Here is a 16,176-nt window from a genome sequence, read left to right as displayed (position 1 = left end):
TCCCATGCATAGAGCTAGAAGGATTTTGGTCCCCACATGCTCAACCTTACATTGGGCCACTTAAGATACCTACAAATCACTCAAGCAAAAGCAATCCAATCCTAAAGCCCAATAAGAAGAGTTGGCACTTGACACCTAGTCATTCCTTTCAAAACAAGATTGCTCAACTCCCAACTCCTTGAGATTCTCATGTGTCACCGGTTATATACAGGCATGCACAAATCTCTTTCATCATGTGCCAAGACGGGAGACAGACAAAGATAGACACATGATTGTACAAACCCGAGGAGTGGGGAAAATTGAAAATTCCCTCCAATGCCAGAATGGTTCATTATTAAAATTGCCGGGGTACCATAACCATAGATTGACAAAGATACTAGTCCTTGAAATCAAGGGTTGGACAATCACTTCATATTCAGAGAGGCTAAACACATTCTGGAATTCTTTACCAGTGCTTGAGGAATAGATTTAGACAAGCAGAGTGGATAGATTTCGATCGATGATTAAGGCTATCCCATATGTCCAATCATTGTGTTTAACAGACAAACAAAATGCGATATTCATCAAATGACAAGACAAAACTCAATCGAAAGGTAAGCATATCATAGATTGTAGCAACTCGGTTCTGATACATGTGCTTTAATTGCCCCGAACCACAACTGAACAAATCATATTAGTAACAAAATACGAGGGTATTCATAGAACTTCTCCACCATGTTGTGTAATGAGTTAAACTATGCTTTGAAAATTTGATACAAATGAACATGTAGAAGCGAATAGAGAAGTATACAAGCTCAAAAATTCAATCGTCGGTAACAAATTTAAAATTTCATGTCAGTTTGATGAGCTTAAAGACTTCTTAAGATTCCGAAGGATGCTCCACATGAAAGTGGAAATAAAGAAGAGGACAATACCGGTAACAACTGCATATTTGAGGCCAAGGTTCACCAACAAATTTACCAGAAGCCCAGCCAACACAACACCAAAGAAATTTGCAGACACCGCTGACCAGAATGGCATGTCGAGAATGGAAGCTATGATGGCCCCTGTCCATGCTCCTGTTCCCGGGAAAGGCACAGCCACAAACAGCATCAGACCAAGCCATTGGAACTCCTCTACAGGGCCAGCTTTCTCTTTAGCCCTCACAAACAGCAAGTCAAGGAACCGAGCTGCAGCCTTGTTCTTTCCAGCAAGGAAAGATGCAAATCTCTTCAGGTAAAGTATGATGAAGGGCACAGGAACCATGTTCCTACAGATGCATAGTCCCAAACTCTGTCAATCCCTAACTTTGTGAATTTCAATGAAAATTTTGACTAAACTACTCTTCTTAGGATCACAAATGTCACATTGTACAAGAAAATGGCATAGATAGTGCATAAAGGTAAAATGCTGAAACTTGAAGCACCCTTTTGATCAAATGGGCAAAAGCCAATAGGCCATTACGAGCGTTAGGATTTCAGACTGACATACTAGCGTCCCACTACTAATCACACGTATGTACTGTATTTCATTTTGTCAATTTACCGACGTGGGACGTTTTACATTCTTCAACAAGGAAAATGCTGAATGTATGAATTTGTTTAAAAGTTAAGAACCACATTTGCACAAATATTTCCAGAAGCAGGCACATTCTATCAAACAGACACAAATCAATCATTAAAGACCTGTCAAACAACATTGGCGAAACAAAATCCCAACAAAAATAAAGTAGAATGTCGAAAATGGCTATAGTAGAGAAAAATGACTAACCCAACAACAGATAGAGCTGTTAGCAGAACAGGCTTAAGCTGCATCCAGTAACCAACAGGAATGGCCCCACGAAGCTCAATGACCGGAAGTGTGGCCAGAGCAAACACCACAGCCTCATCAGGCCAGCCGGAGCTTCGAAGCGCCGTCGCAATCTTCAGGCCAAAGTTGGAGGCTCTGATTGAATCCGCAGCCGCCGCAGCAGCAGCATTTGCATTTCCGGAAGCCGCGAACAAAGCAAGCGACACAGATGCCCAGACCAAAACCCAAAGGGCAAATTTGACCGGCCGCTCCTCAAACAACGGCAAAAGCTCATCTTCCTCGTCTGTTTCAAGGAACCCACGTGAGGAAACTCTTGATGCAGCGCGAGGGAGGGGTGAAATTGCAATAGAGGGGTTTAAATTGGGCAAAGTTTGAAACTTCAACTCAGCATTGGGGCTGGAAGGGGATTGTTTGATGTGGGTAATGATTGGACGGCTATTTTCTGGTGAAAATACGAAGTGGGTTTTTCTGAGAGACAAATTTGACGTCAATGGTGATGTGGATGCTGATAGAGATGCAGCCATTGCAGCAGAGTTAGGTGAGCGATAGAACCCAAATATTGTGACTTGCGAATTGAGGCAAGGTTTTAGGGGGTTTCTGTTGGGGAGTTAAGCTCTCTGAGTGAGGATTTTACTGCGTCCAGGCAGGGATTTATGAACACCCATCAGAATGTTGGAGTGTGGGTGGAAACTATAGGGTTGTTTTATTTAAAGTTTTGGTTTTTATAGTGAAATTTCCGGAATTGGCAAGGTTGGGGAGAGATGAGCATCGAGGGTTGAACTTGAGCGGCATAAGGGCAAATCCACCCCTAAAAAATGTGCTGGTGATAGACCTCTTGAACAGTTGAATTGGCAAAATGTATTTCCACCTCTAAAACTAAATACCCTAGTCAATTTTATTAAAATATTATTAATTTTTATTATAAAATAATAATTTGATTTTTAATAAACGATGAGGAACTGAAAAATTGGGCCACTCTACCACTGACCTTGAAAGCCCAAAATACTAGAAGCTCCCAGTCCGTCGTCAACCTGCCAACCACGTCTCTTTCTGTCAACATTCTCACTCATGGCTCCCCCCAAAATTCTGCTCTCCAGCGACGTTTCCAGCAACCTCAAGCAGCTCTTCAAACGCGTTGTTTCGGTATCTCTCTCTACCTCTACCTCTGCTTTTGTATCCTTTTTCTAGCTCCACTAGTTTTTAATTTCTAATTTTACTGAGTTAACTCGTTCTAGGTCAACAAATCGGCGGCAGGTCCATTCGACACGTTGTTATGCGTGGGCTAGTTCTTCCTCGACTTGACGAGTTCAGTGACTACATTGAGGGCCAGGCCCAAATTCCCCTCCTGACCTATTTCATCAGTGACTATTGGTGGTCCTCTTGGTGCAAAAAAAAAAAAAAAAAAAAAAAAAGCAGGTGCCCTCCGACTCCACGCTAGCATTAGCATGACGTCAGATGGTCTGGTCCATAGCTCTGTCAATTCTGGGTTGGCCTGGAGACCAGCTTGGGCTGGGTGCCAGCCTATTTGCTGGGGTAGAGTGGATTGGATGGGCGCCAGGTCAATAATTTGACTATTAGCCTAATGGTTCCTCGATGGAACTGCTCTAAGAGAACAAGTGTGGAGGAATTAACGAGGTTTTGGTGGAGTTTAAAGTTATGGTAAGGATGGGAAAGGAATTTACCCCAACAAAGACGATTGTAATTGCATTTAATTTCCCTTCTTTGCATGAATGAGTTCGCATAAGAATATAACACTTGTACTAGTGGTGAAGCTAAAAAGTTTTTTTTTTAAGGTTCTAAAAAACGTTACGCGCTAGTTGGACGACGGGTTGAGGCCTAACGTCTATGCGGATTTAAGTAAATCTATTGTATTTCGTGTAAATAAGTGTCTGTTTATACTTAAAATATATATAATTTCATCATAAACTAAAAAATAGAATGACATATATATTATGAAGTATTGGAACATAATGAAAATATAGGGAGTAAATATATAATGTGTGTTTATTTAAGTGTTCAATAAGTCTCTTATAATTTACTGGAAACAATAAAAAGCAAAAGGAAAGTAATATATTTTCTATCCAAGTGAGTTGCAACCTAGGTAGGTGTCTAGTCGGGTCTGGGCGGGCACCTCAACAGGTCTAGGCACTCTTTCTTAATTTTCAAACGCCTATGCGTTAAGCGGGGCCTAGGAGGCTCTAGACAGAGATTTTTAGAACAATATTTTTAAAACATAGCTAAGTAGTGGTAGATGAAGTCTTGTGAAATTCCAAAAAACATTGCGCACAACGTCAAAATTTTTAAGTGAGGCATTTTGTGGAGGTAAACGCGTACATATTGTGTGTTTAGCATACATTCCCACACTTTGTTATCTTTTAATTGTATCTTTAAGTTAATATTGTTATATTTAACATAGAGTTAAATCATGTAAGTATAGGATTATGAGGTAAAACTTATAAGATGAACGGGAGGTAAGAGAGTTAATGGGCTTTTTATTATTTTAAGAAGTAATAACTAACTTTAAAACTTTTTTAAAAATGGTATGGTTCCCTTGAAATATATAATTTTTCTCCTATTTCTTCTTCTTCAACGTGAGCTACCATAATCAACTATGCAACTAATTGTTTTTTTTTTTTTTTGGTTAAATCTGCTTCCGGGTGATTTTAAGTGAGAAGTGAGTGATAGAATTGGTGATAATGATAAATTAATTATTCTTCGTCATGATCCGATACGACATCGTACCAAACGATGAAAGGTGACTACAAACGAAAAACAAATATTGTCAGAATTGTTTGAATATATCCACTATTTTTATGTACTCGAGCTCGAACGATAAACTCATGTCATGCATTTTATTTTTCTTGGTGAACCACACAAATATGTTTCCTATTCCTTTTCCGATAGATATTTACCCAAAAGAAGGAAAGATATTTTCTACTTGAAGAAAGAAAAGAATTCCGAGACTTTTTACAGTTCAATACCACCAATAATCAACCCACATGGACGGTCAAACTCCAAACTCGCTTATAATACACTTGCACTATATCGCAAGAACAAGCCGGGAACTGAAGTGTCAACTCGAACATCTAACACTATGAGCCGGAAGAGAGACAAACCCTACTTCTCCCGCCACGCCCCCTACTCCGGATCGAAACGCCGTCGTCCCCTGCCTCCACATCCGGAACCCGAACCCGAACCCGAGCTCGACAAGCCCACTTACAAGCAACCGCCGCCGCCGGCTCTGGTCGTAACAGGTCTCCCGCCCGACTGCTCTGTCCTAGACCTCAAGTCCCGGTTCGAGATCTATGGACCCATCTCCCGCATCCGCATTGACCGCGACGCGGTTGGCTACGTCACCTACCGTGCCGCCGACTCCGCTCAAGCCGCCATCGCTGCCTCTCTCGACCCATCATTCGGTATCACCATCGAATCCAAAAAAGTACTGATCTTTCCTCATTAATTGACCCAGAGAAGCTTTCTTTTTACTATTTAATTTCTGGGTTTTCGAATTTTTGTTGAAATTTGGGGTTTTGCCGCAGCTGCAGGTGCTTTGGGCGACGGACCCACTTGCCCAATGGCGGAAGGGAGTCGGAGCTGGTGCTGAAAATAGAGATTCCGGTGCCGGGTCGTCGGCCAGTTCGAATCTTGTGAGGGCGGGGGTGCCGCTGAGGGGGCGCGGCAGAGGGAACAAGCTTGCTTCGGCAATAGTGAATCCCAGAGGCGGCGCTGCTGCTGCTGCTGCTCCAACGACTGCTGCTCCTGCCACTGCTGCTGAGAGTTCTTCGTCGGCGTTGGATGCGCCTTCCAAACCCAGAGAAATCGTTGCTTATGATGATATCCTGTAATACTATGAGCTGCGTTTTGGGATTTGGAGGGTTTAGTTTTGTAACATTAGCAATGGGTTTTAGTTCATAGAGATATGAGAGGGTATGAAGTTGCTTGAGTTAGCAGAGATAAAAGGTTTGGCTTTCAGATCATTGATGATTGATGTTTTTATGTTTGTTCGTGAATCCGATGTTTTGCATTTGTTTGGTTTGTGAATCTGTATGCTCTTTTGTTTTATATTTTAATGAATAAGGCTGCTCCATGTTGTGAATAACGTAATGCAGTACTATATTTGCTTCAAGCCTTCAACTGTTCAACAATGTAGTTGTTCTGATTGTGAATGTGATTGCATTCTGTTTGTTGGGTTAGATTCAAGCTGCGGACCTATACCAGGCCTTGGAGGCAAGTGCCAGATTTTAATGAGTAGGAGAGGACACGGCAGCTGCCCAAAAACATGAATGGAGCTCTGCAGATCTTGGTGATTGTATCAAATATTCAAATCAGAACTTTGAAAGCGGCAGAGGAAATTTGTAACTCAACTGCAAGAAATATATGTAAATCTCAAAAGCTATGAAAATGTTAAGCCCAAAGAGCCCACGATCGAGCAGTTTAATAGAACAGAATTGTAAAGCAAAGTAATTGAAAACAAAGAGCAGAGACTAGAGAGCAATCAGAGAATTGTTGTAATGGAAGAGAATGAAGAAAGCAGAGGAGTACAGCAAGAAGAAGCAAGCAGCGAGCAAGAGATATGGAGTTGGGGGGCAGGAGCGGACGGGCAGCTGGGCACGGGAAGGCTACAGGACGAGCACCTCCCTTAACTGTTTCACCTCCCTACTCTCTCCTCTGCCACCGGACCCATCTCCTTCCTCGCCTGCGGCGGCGCTTCCCTTCTCGCCTTGACCTCAGGTCTCTTCCTTACTTCCGTCTAAATATTACAAAAATACTATATTTTTCATTTCTTTTTTTCATAGGAACGAAAAATAAATAAAAACCACGTTTTTGCAGGTGGGAAGGTGCTGACGTGGGGAAGGGGCACATCCGGTCGACTAGGTCATGGTGATGTGGTCAACAGCCCAGATCCCATGCTTGTTATGTCTTTGAACAACTTCTTCATTACTCATGGTTCAGCTGGTTGGAACCACTCCAGTTTCGTTTCAGGTATATTCTGGCAGTTTGTATGGTTTACGCTGGCGGTATTCTACTTCAAACTAATCTAGCCAATGTGTAACTCGGGTGCATAGGAGGACGCTGCTCTAGCCAATGCAGCTATTCGTGCGTCTGCTCAGGCAGTTGATATACATATATATATATATGTGGTGAAATATGTTTATGAATCTTTGACACTTTTATGCCTATTTCTATCTGTGTGGAATCGAAAAACCAATTTGAGATTTTACCCCAGTTCTTGAATTTTGCATGTTTTACTGCTTTGTATTTAACTCGATGGCAACTTGAATTATGGGGAATCCGGGAATGTTCAACTTATTTCTGGATTTGGGACTTTTCTTGCTTGTTTTCAGATGCAGGGGATCTTTTCACATGTGGAGATGGCTCATTTGGTCAGCTCGGGCATGGTGATATCCAGTCACAATGCCGTCCTGTCAAAGTCTCCTTCTTTGTTGATAAGCATGTGGAGCAAATAGCATGCGGAATGCGCCATTCGCTTGTTCTGCTGAAAGGTAGATTGTAGGGTTGATCTTGTATGATTCTGGCAGATGCAATTCTTAAATGTAGTGATGCTGATTTATGTGGATGTATATGTTTCTTGACATGCTTAAAGCTTTGGCTTTTTGAACTACAAGAAGTCATTCCCTTTATTTGATATAACCCATTTGTCGTAGTGTATGATGTTTTCTGAGATCAATATGCTGCAGGTGTTTCAGGAGATGAAGTTTATGGGTTTGGTTCTGGAAAGCGTGATCAACTGGGTATCTCCAAAGATAAAGATCAAATCAATTAGTCTTTCTTGACCGAACTTACGGATTTGAAGGCGTGAAAATTGCTAGCATCGCTGCAAATGGAGATCATAGTGCAGCATTATCTGGTGAGTGCAGCAAATCCCCCTTTCTTGAATTGGTGATATAAAGCTGATGGCTAGTAATACGAATATCCAGCTTAAAAATGTTCCAGTTCACAAAAGATCGACGAACTTCCTTGCTAGTCGTGGTCCTTAGTTTCCCATATAGTAAAGAAGCCGGTGCAGCCCATAGAAAGTACCAATTGATTCTCTGAACTGTTGTTTTCTTTGTTGTCTATGGCATCAGCTGAGGGGCATTTGTACACTTGGGGAAGAGGGTTTGGTGGCAATTTTAGCACTCACTGCTCACAGCGTTTACCTAAGTTGTTCTCATTTACCAGAGTTGCTGTCCGATGGAATCATGCTTTAGTATTAGCTTGTATGTACATTGATTTCATGTTTTAACTAGTTCTGTGTATTCATATCTGTGGTGAAAAGATGTCGTGTTTTTAAATAGCTGCCCTGCCTCAGATACATCGTAAACAGGTGCAGAAATTCTTATGCTTGGTGGAAATCACCATGGAGTTCTTAGTAATCCTGAAAAAATGACTCCAGTAAAGCACTTAGCAGGTTAAGGCATTTCATCGTACAGATCTGAAAATTACACTGGATATTTCTGGTAAGTTTAATGTATCTGAATGATCTTCGTGCACAAATTGTGATTGCTGCTGATTGCGTGTGTGATTCTTTACGTCAACAGAATCAAAGGAAGTTGTCGTGGAGAAAATCCCCGGTCTCGGTGAGAGTAGAAGTGTGCAGATTGCAGTTGGAGCCGAGCACTCTGCTAGTGTGGCACAGGATGGAGTGATTAAGACATGGGGTTGGGGTGAAAATGGTCAGCTTGGCTTGGGAAATACAGATGCCAAACGAGTCCTCAAGAAGTGAGTTTCTGCCACAAATTTCGGGAAGAAGCCGACACAATCAAGATTTACTGTGGCAGCGGGTTCACAGTTGCCATAAGAACTTGGTGTCGCCGTTCTCAGACTGATTAACCACCTATTTACCTGAGCTTTACCTAGTTCATGCTGTGTAAATATATAAGTTATACAGGGTCGTGTTTTTTGAACTGAAAGGTCCTGGGTTCAAGTCGTGAAAACAGCCTCAAGCAACCAACCTTACTTTCGAAACAAAAAGCCGTAAACTTAAAATAGAGTCTGCGATCAGAGCTAGAAAAGTGACAGTTTTCCGGAAAATTTCCCATTGAGTTACTTGTCACAATTTGAAAATTCGGGTTTTACATGAAGAAGATTAGAAGAAAAGACGCCAATGGTGATGTTACATATGAATCATGACATAAAAGAATCACATTAGTTAATATCTACACCCTATATGTTCAAGAATCTGGGGAAGAATTGCTGTCTGTGCTCGATGAATACCTTCGTATGCTTGTAGGGGACTTCAGTTGTATGTGTTATGTTATGATCAGGACGTTGTTTTCATACCCGTTGTTGCGAACAATTGGGCGTAGGGGATCAACCCGCCATTCACCATCGGCAATGAACTTAATCTGAAATGCAAGATACAAAAGATATTAATCGATGGGGTTCCGGAAATATAAAAGCTCAACCGGATAACAACAAATTTTACTTGCCTCGTATCTGCCCGGATACAATTTAAGGCACAAAGAGAAGACTCCTGGTCTCGACTTCTCCATCTTTCTCTGCAAGCAAACAACACAGGTAACAACATTTGTATTACAAAAGCAAGTAGAAGACCACTGCTAAGAAACATGGTAGTAGTACTGGTATTTCGAAAACGCGGGTAAATGCGAGTATAAATACCTCATAAAACAAAAAATACATGCACATGATAAAATAACTTATTATTTTTATTAATCGTTTGCAGTATTTCTGCATCTAATAATGAAAGGAAAGTAAGAAAATAAATGAATGAGTGGACGAGGACATGCATCTACTCTTATTACTTAAGCCTAACCTAACTGATCAATTCAAGAGGAGATCAGACCTGGGTGGTCCAACCATCATATGATCCAGCTATGAGCACTTCTGAGGCTGAATTTGGCCAAACAATGCAAGCAGTGCGAAGAAGTCGTAAGGCCTTGCGAGCATCACCAATCCGCTTCTGTTTCTCCTCCACAATCTTTTGCGCTTCGCTGATATGGGTGGGTAACATGTCAATGGTCAAGCAAGTCATAGTCTTGTTTTTAAACTAACAGAAATTGTGCATACATTATTGCCATTGCCACCTTTCCTTCTAAAACAGCTATCTTTGCACGTGTTGAACGCAATTTGTCCCAGGCATGCATAATCTCATTTTCCTGAAACTCCCAAGCATCAGCAAGGTTCTGCAAATCTGCAGAGTTGCTTTCTTGACCCTGATGAAAAATATAGAATGTGTTTAATATAATGACATGAATCCTCTTGAAACATTATAACTGTATGAGAACGCTTCCAAGAGAAACTGAATGCAAACAGAACTTAAGGATTCCATGGCAAAGAAAATGAAAGCGAATACATAGTTAAAACTTTAGAGTGAAAATTTTCAAACTAGATATAATTTTAATATTTTTTGTAATTAAGACTGTTCATACCCACCTCCTGTGATGCAGCTTCATCGGTTTTAGACCTCAACAAGCGAAGTGCAGAGATGAGCTCTGATTCAAGGTGCTTGATGTGACCACGTATTTGCTCGTGATTGATCCCTTTCTGATTAGAATCCAGTTCAATCCTTCGATCGGGTTCATTAGTTCCTGCTCTTAGTTGAAATATGCGATCTCTTGAAACATCCTCTGACACTTCCGTTTTATCACAAGAAAATTCATCAGCTGTACATTACACACATTATATCATCAATCAAAGGTTACTTGAACCAAATATTGAACCATCAATCTGGTGAAAACTGAAAACAAGTAACTATAAAATACCTTCAAAATCCAGATCCGAAACTCCAGCCCTCTGGGTGCTCCAAGTTCTCCACATGTCAGGTCTGGGTGAGTCTCTTAGCACATCAATGTTTGAAAGAGATCTGTTGTGGTTAGACCTGTCTCTTGAATCGTTAAGAATGGCTTTGGTGGGGTTTACTGATGCAGGTCCGCTGCTTGTCAAGGCCAGCAACTGTCTTTTACAATGCAACATGCATCACGTTATGTTCTAGAATTTCTACATGCAAAGGAAACAATCACATCAAACACTTAAAAACAAATTATTTTCATGCCGATGCTGTCATTGTGACTGCCAACATAAAAGTTATCCTCTCTTTCAAGTTTCAAATGAACTTCATGCTGGAAAGAACAAAATAAGTTTCATTAACATTTGCTGATAAATTAGAATCATTTTGTTTTAGACATATGCAATCCTCAAGAAATATACCAAAAATGCAATTCGATTCTGAAATATATATCATCAGCTTACCACCATAAATGTATACAGAAGCATGTAAACTGGAAACAAGTAAAAATTTCAGGACTTTGCATAATGCTTTCCCCTAGAATATCACCCCACCAAAAGACACAATATATTTCAAAGTAAATTAAACGAACTTACATCATCAGCTGAGTCTTCTTTCTCTCTCAAAGTAAAACCAAGCGTCAAATTTCTCTGTTTCTCCAATCGATTCAATATACCCGCAATTCCAGTATCGTCCTCTGTTGTAGCGGCTTCTCTACACATATATACAACAGTTGAGTTGAATCCCTTTCCCAAAGAGTATTCATCGATTCTAGTGTTAAACATAGAGTATCAATGAACGATGAATATCTTGTCCTCCCCTTTTATTTTAGATAACAAATCTCATCCACACAATATATATCCATGGTGCAAATATTCAATGAAAATTTCACAGTTTGCACATCGCTTTCCAAATTAATGACATAGAAAACAAAAAGAATAATTAAACCAGGGAAAAAAACAAATCTAAAAACTTGAACAAGTTTCAATTATAACAGAATCCTCACAGTGATCGACCAGAGGACGATGCTGCTTGAGAAGAATCATCAAGAATCGAAGAACCCACGCCGGAAATCCCAGTTTGATTGCCGCTGGAGGCACCGCTGTCGAATTCCAATGTGGAATCCCAATTCCTGAAGTTGCGTTCTTGAGCTCTATCTTCGTCATCCAAATCCCAACCCAACGAAAGCCAACCGCCTTTCTTCGTAATTGCATCGACCAAATCTTCTCTCCCAGCTTCCAACAGCTCCTTCTTGCTCGGAAACGCCTGGGGCTTCTTGGAGCTCTTCATGAACTCCAGAATCTCAGCTTCCAAGGTGAAATCATCCCCCTCGCCATCCCAATCTTTACACCGGCTCGCAAACCCAGAAGACCCACAATACAACCCGTTGTAATTGTACCCTTGTCTCGACTCTGAAAACCCTAGAATCAAAGAACAGCCGGTCATCGGGTGATGACCCCGCAGCCGCCGGGTTATTGCTCTTGAATTACCGATGAAAAGAATCGAGGGAAAGGCGCGAGGGACGACAACTGGGGAGGAGGAGGGCGGGAGGATCAGGTGGTTCGCGGCGGTGGTGGAAGAGAGCATGGCTCAGGCATTTCGACGAACAAATGGGGGTGGAAGGCGGAGAAATGGAAAAAAGGAGGGGAGGGGGAGCGAAGCAACGAACAAAACCACCGGGACACGTAAACGGGCATTAAAGGCAAAATAAAGGCGAAGGTTTACGAATAGAAATTTAGCGTGCGTTTAGAACTCCCAAAAAACAATTGTTTGATATTTTAGTCATTAATTAATGCATGTTGCAAGAGGATACGATAAGAGGACCAAGGGACCAAGGATTCCGTTGAATGAGAGAGATTCTCCAATGTAAGTCTTCTTTCTCGCAATTAATGTTGAAGGGAGGTTTGTATCTTACACGATTGATTGTCATTAGGACTAATATCATTTGACATAGAGGGACTCAGATCCTCTCTGGATTAGTCCCGTCGGGATCCTCCTCACGAATTAATCTCATCCGTTGATGCATATCCAACAATCGGATTGGTTGTATGAATATGGATATGAATGAAAATTGAAATGTCTGAAATATATAAGACATAAACACAGCCCTAAAGAAGTTGAGGGGCCTTAGGAAATTAAACAACATGAATATGGATGAAAATTAAAATGTCTGAAATATATTACAATTTTCATTTTGCAGTTTTGGAAGTTGACCTTGGTTGACCTTAAACACGAACGTCTCATAGTATAACTATGAGTCTTGCTTGTTCACGATTCTCTTCAAAAACGATATATTTAGGCACCCAATTATGATACCAGAATATTTTTTACTGCCTATTTTGTTGCCATATCGATTGAATCCAATTTCTCAACTTTAATTTTTTTTTTCAGAAATTGAAACATTTTATTTTCTTCATCTTTCTCCGTTAGAATTGACCCATATCTTGTCCTACATCATATTCTCTTTTGAAATAATGAATAATTTTAGTGGTTTATTATTTAAACACCTGTCATTGCTCTCAAATGCTTTTGTCATTGTCATGTTACTAATTGCATGATAAAGATCACTTGTCCATTTGATTTGAGATATATAAACCTCCAGCGTTTGTGTCCACCAAAATGGTTTCATGTGGAACTTGAATTCAAAAGGTCCTCCCTTGTGTGTCATCCTTGGACGTGGAAGCTCCTATCCTAAAATTTATCAAGTAAAAGGGGTTAGGCTATTGGATTAATTACAACTAAACATGGATGTTAGTTAGTATAGTACCCTAACAAAACGAATTAGGCTTCGTGTTTTTTTATTTTTTTATTTTTTTATTTTTTATTTAAGAGCGACGATAGCATATCATTTAAAAATAAGGGCTGATTACAACAGAACAAGAAGGAGGGAGACAACAGACGAGTCCCCTCTCTAAAATAATCAACCATTACATTCAAGCACGAAAAGATCAGACAAAAGGATGAAGATCTTAGTTCTCAAAAAAAAAAAAAAAAAAAAAAAAAAAAAAATACAAGAGATGAAGATCAGTAACTGGATCCAAACACAACTCAAACAAAGTCTGGGTTGAAAGCCATGCCTTACATATATGCGTAGTACGTTTCTCGCTTTCTCAATGAATTCTTACATGCATGTTATCGGGGATTTATAAGTATAGAGAACTCGTATAATTAATATTGTGATAAGTATTATAATCTCGTGACATGCAATATATTTTCAATGATAAAAAAATTTATCATGACACTCATGGCCAGTCCAGGACCTATATAAGACACATGTCCTATTCATTTTAAAATGAGCCAAATAAAGTTCGATCTTACAATCAGGCTAAATTAACCACAATCTAAAAAATAGAATCGAACTCGAACCCGCTCATTAGGACTTAACGCTTTTTACATGCCTAATTTGAAAGAAATTTTGAGATCTGACACCAGACCACGTATCTGTGTGGATTTGATACACAAAAAACATTACATACACCTTGATGTGTTATGCTAATCCTACCTTATTTTGGCCCGCCCACTCTCTCAAACCAACCCCAATCCAGTTTTCCTGCCCAAGAACTTCTCCTAATTTGGCTCCAGTGTCTCTCTCTCATTTCATTTTTTCCTATTCTGTTTTTTTTTATAATTATACTTTGGCTTGGATTCCTCGTGTTAACTCATTCCTCCTCAGGAGCTTGACAACTCAGTACGAAAAAAAGGACGATGAATGCCTTATTGCTTTTTTTTTTTTTTGGGTGGGGGTCCGTTATGTCCAAGGTAGGTGGCTTCTTCTCCGGATTTCTCCCTGTTACACATATATTAGCTTCCTTCATCACGCTCCAAATTAACATCACAGAGAGAGAGAGAGAGAGAGAGAGAGAGAGAGAAAACAAATGGCGAGGGATAAGAAGAGAAGTTGCAGCAGCTCTTTCTTGTCCTTCTCCTCCCCGAAAGGTACATCAATAATCCCTTCTTATGAAAAAACTCTCCTTCCTCCGAGCCATTATTATTGCCACAAAACCATGACCAAACAATGCCTGAGTGGAAGCCCATGCCTCACATCTTAGGTGTACATATATATGTTTATATGTGTTTTTTTATTCTTCTTTGAATTATTTAATCTAAATCTCAAAATAATTGCAAGTGGGGAAAATAAATATGCAGAAATCATTTTCTTTTATATATATATATATATATATATATGCATGTCTTCTTTTTTTCATATATGATTTTTATTTTGTGTGTGTGTGAAGGTACTGAATCAATTTCGACGATGGCGACATTTGGAATGGCAGCAAATTTTATGGTGTATTTGCAGGGACGAAGCCAGAAATTTAACTAAGAGGAGGCACCTTAAAAAATTTAAGTTTTTTCTTTTTGGACAAGTAAAGCTAGTTTTTTCACAAATGCTAAAAAAATTAGTTACAAAATGCCTAATTTTATTACTTTATTGTCTAATTTTGTCTTTGATTATTGTATTGACAATCTAATGCTTATTCGCACTAATTACTCAAATACATGCAACTCAACAAGGTTTAGACATTAAGTGCGTGAGGATAAAAAAAAAAGGGCATTTTAAAAACTAAAAGAGAATTTTTTACCATTTTAATATGATTAATAGAATAATTTTTAATGAAAAAAAAAGGGTGAGAGGGGGCATGTCACCCCCCCCCCCCCCCCCCCAACTCTCCCCACAAACAGCCTTACAACCCTCCGTCCATGTGTATGGAGTATCACATGGAGCAGGTTACTGCTGCCAGTATAATTAACATTTGTCCTACTGTTTATTAACAGTCGTTGGTACCTCCATTGCTGATATTTATCTGCCTAATTTTCATTTCTAAATTGTTGGTTCCCAGCTTCTTGAAGAAAGCTGCTAGAGAAGTGGACAATGAACTAAAAGATGATGGATCTTGTACAACTCCATCGAGGCTATGTAGCATTCAACAAGTTGAAGAGGTAATACATGTTATGAAAGTCCTCCCCAGAATTTGTTTCCGGTGTCATCTGCTTGCTGGCCTGGCCCTTGCCCAAGAACCAACAGTTGTAGTAGTACTCGTATCACAAGCCATGAAAATGGATCGTCACGTTGGACTGAATTTCGGAATTCCTGCTGCATCGGCGAAAATGATGTCAATTATGACGCTCTTGATTTCCCTCACGTTGTGCGACCGTGTCTTGCAACGAGCCCTAACAAAGTTCACTAAATGTGAAGGTGGGATACCACATTTAGTGAGCAACAAAGGAGAGCTTTGGCTACATCACAATGCTTCATCGAACGGGGTTGTAGCCACGTCGGTTTTTTGGCTATTTCCCCAGCAAATGTTGCTCGATTTGTGAGATGTTGGGCGTTGTTGGGCTCCTTGAATTTTACAACAAAGAGTTTTCTGAGAAGATGAGAAGTATTGGGAATTCTCTGCCCTATCTTTGCTTGGCCGGGGTTACTTATCTGAGTACTGTGGCGGTGTGCATTCTGAGTAGTGTTACAGGAAGGCATGGTCAGCCCAACTGGTTGGACAATGATATCAATGCAGGATTGGACTATTTTTTACCTTTTTGTCTCGTAAAATTATCACGTGAATATTTTTAGCACATTAGAAAGAACAAACTTTAACGTCGAAATGCAGTTGAATAGCATACATTTAGGAGAAGAAAGT

General features: G+C 40.1%; 3 protein-coding genes and 1 pseudogene across 5 annotated transcripts; 2 read left to right on the top strand and 2 right to left on the bottom strand.

Moving 5' to 3' along the window:
* Window positions 1-626: 626 nt before the first annotated feature.
* LOC137738431 (uncharacterized) lies at window positions 627-2,617 on the bottom strand. Its single transcript, XM_068478066.1, has 2 exons — window positions 1,750-2,617; window positions 627-1,249 (listed from the first exon to the last, which is right to left on the bottom strand). The coding sequence occupies exons 1-2, from the start codon at window positions 2,310-2,312 to the stop codon at window positions 835-837; spliced, it is 978 nt and encodes a 325-aa protein (XP_068334167.1). The 5' UTR covers window positions 2,313-2,617; the 3' UTR covers window positions 627-834.
* A 2,050-nt stretch (window positions 2,618-4,667) lies between these two features.
* LOC137736821 (uncharacterized protein At1g27050) lies at window positions 4,668-5,914 on the top strand. The gene is made up of 2 exons (XM_068476097.1): window positions 4,668-5,227; window positions 5,328-5,914. The coding sequence occupies exons 1-2, from the start codon at window positions 4,883-4,885 to the stop codon at window positions 5,631-5,633; spliced, it is 651 nt and encodes a 216-aa protein (XP_068332198.1). The 5' UTR covers window positions 4,668-4,882; the 3' UTR covers window positions 5,634-5,914.
* A 72-nt stretch (window positions 5,915-5,986) lies between these two features.
* LOC137736820 (ultraviolet-B receptor UVR8-like) lies at window positions 5,987-8,469 on the top strand (annotated as a pseudogene).
* Window positions 8,470-8,825: 356 nt separating this feature from the next.
* LOC137736819 (protein PTST homolog 2, chloroplastic-like) lies at window positions 8,826-12,298 on the bottom strand. Of its 3 annotated transcripts, none has more exons than XM_068476096.1 (8): window positions 11,544-12,294; window positions 11,134-11,251; window positions 10,515-10,704; window positions 10,186-10,415; window positions 9,820-9,965; window positions 9,596-9,743; window positions 9,222-9,290; window positions 8,826-9,137 (listed from the first exon to the last, which is right to left on the bottom strand). In XM_068476096.1, exons 1-8 carry the CDS (start codon window positions 12,122-12,124, stop codon window positions 9,042-9,044), a joined length of 1,578 nt encoding a protein of 525 aa, XP_068332197.1. In that variant the 5' UTR covers window positions 12,125-12,294; the 3' UTR covers window positions 8,826-9,041. The 3 variants fall into 3 exon arrangements, 1 of the variants encoding a protein (XP_068332197.1); XR_011068797.1 differs by having other exon boundaries at window positions 9,075-9,137; window positions 9,566-9,743; window positions 11,544-12,297; XR_011068798.1 differs by lacking the exon at window positions 8,826-9,137 and having other exon boundaries at window positions 9,837-9,965; window positions 11,544-12,298.
* Between the last annotated feature and the right edge of the window lie 3,878 nt (window positions 12,299-16,176).

Source organism: Pyrus communis, chromosome 6 (assembly GCF_963583255.1).
Source record: "Pyrus communis chromosome 6, drPyrComm1.1, whole genome shotgun sequence".
Taxonomy (NCBI): domain Eukaryota; kingdom Viridiplantae; phylum Streptophyta; class Magnoliopsida; order Rosales; family Rosaceae; genus Pyrus; species Pyrus communis.
This window is presented reverse-complemented; position numbering and strand designations above follow the sequence as displayed.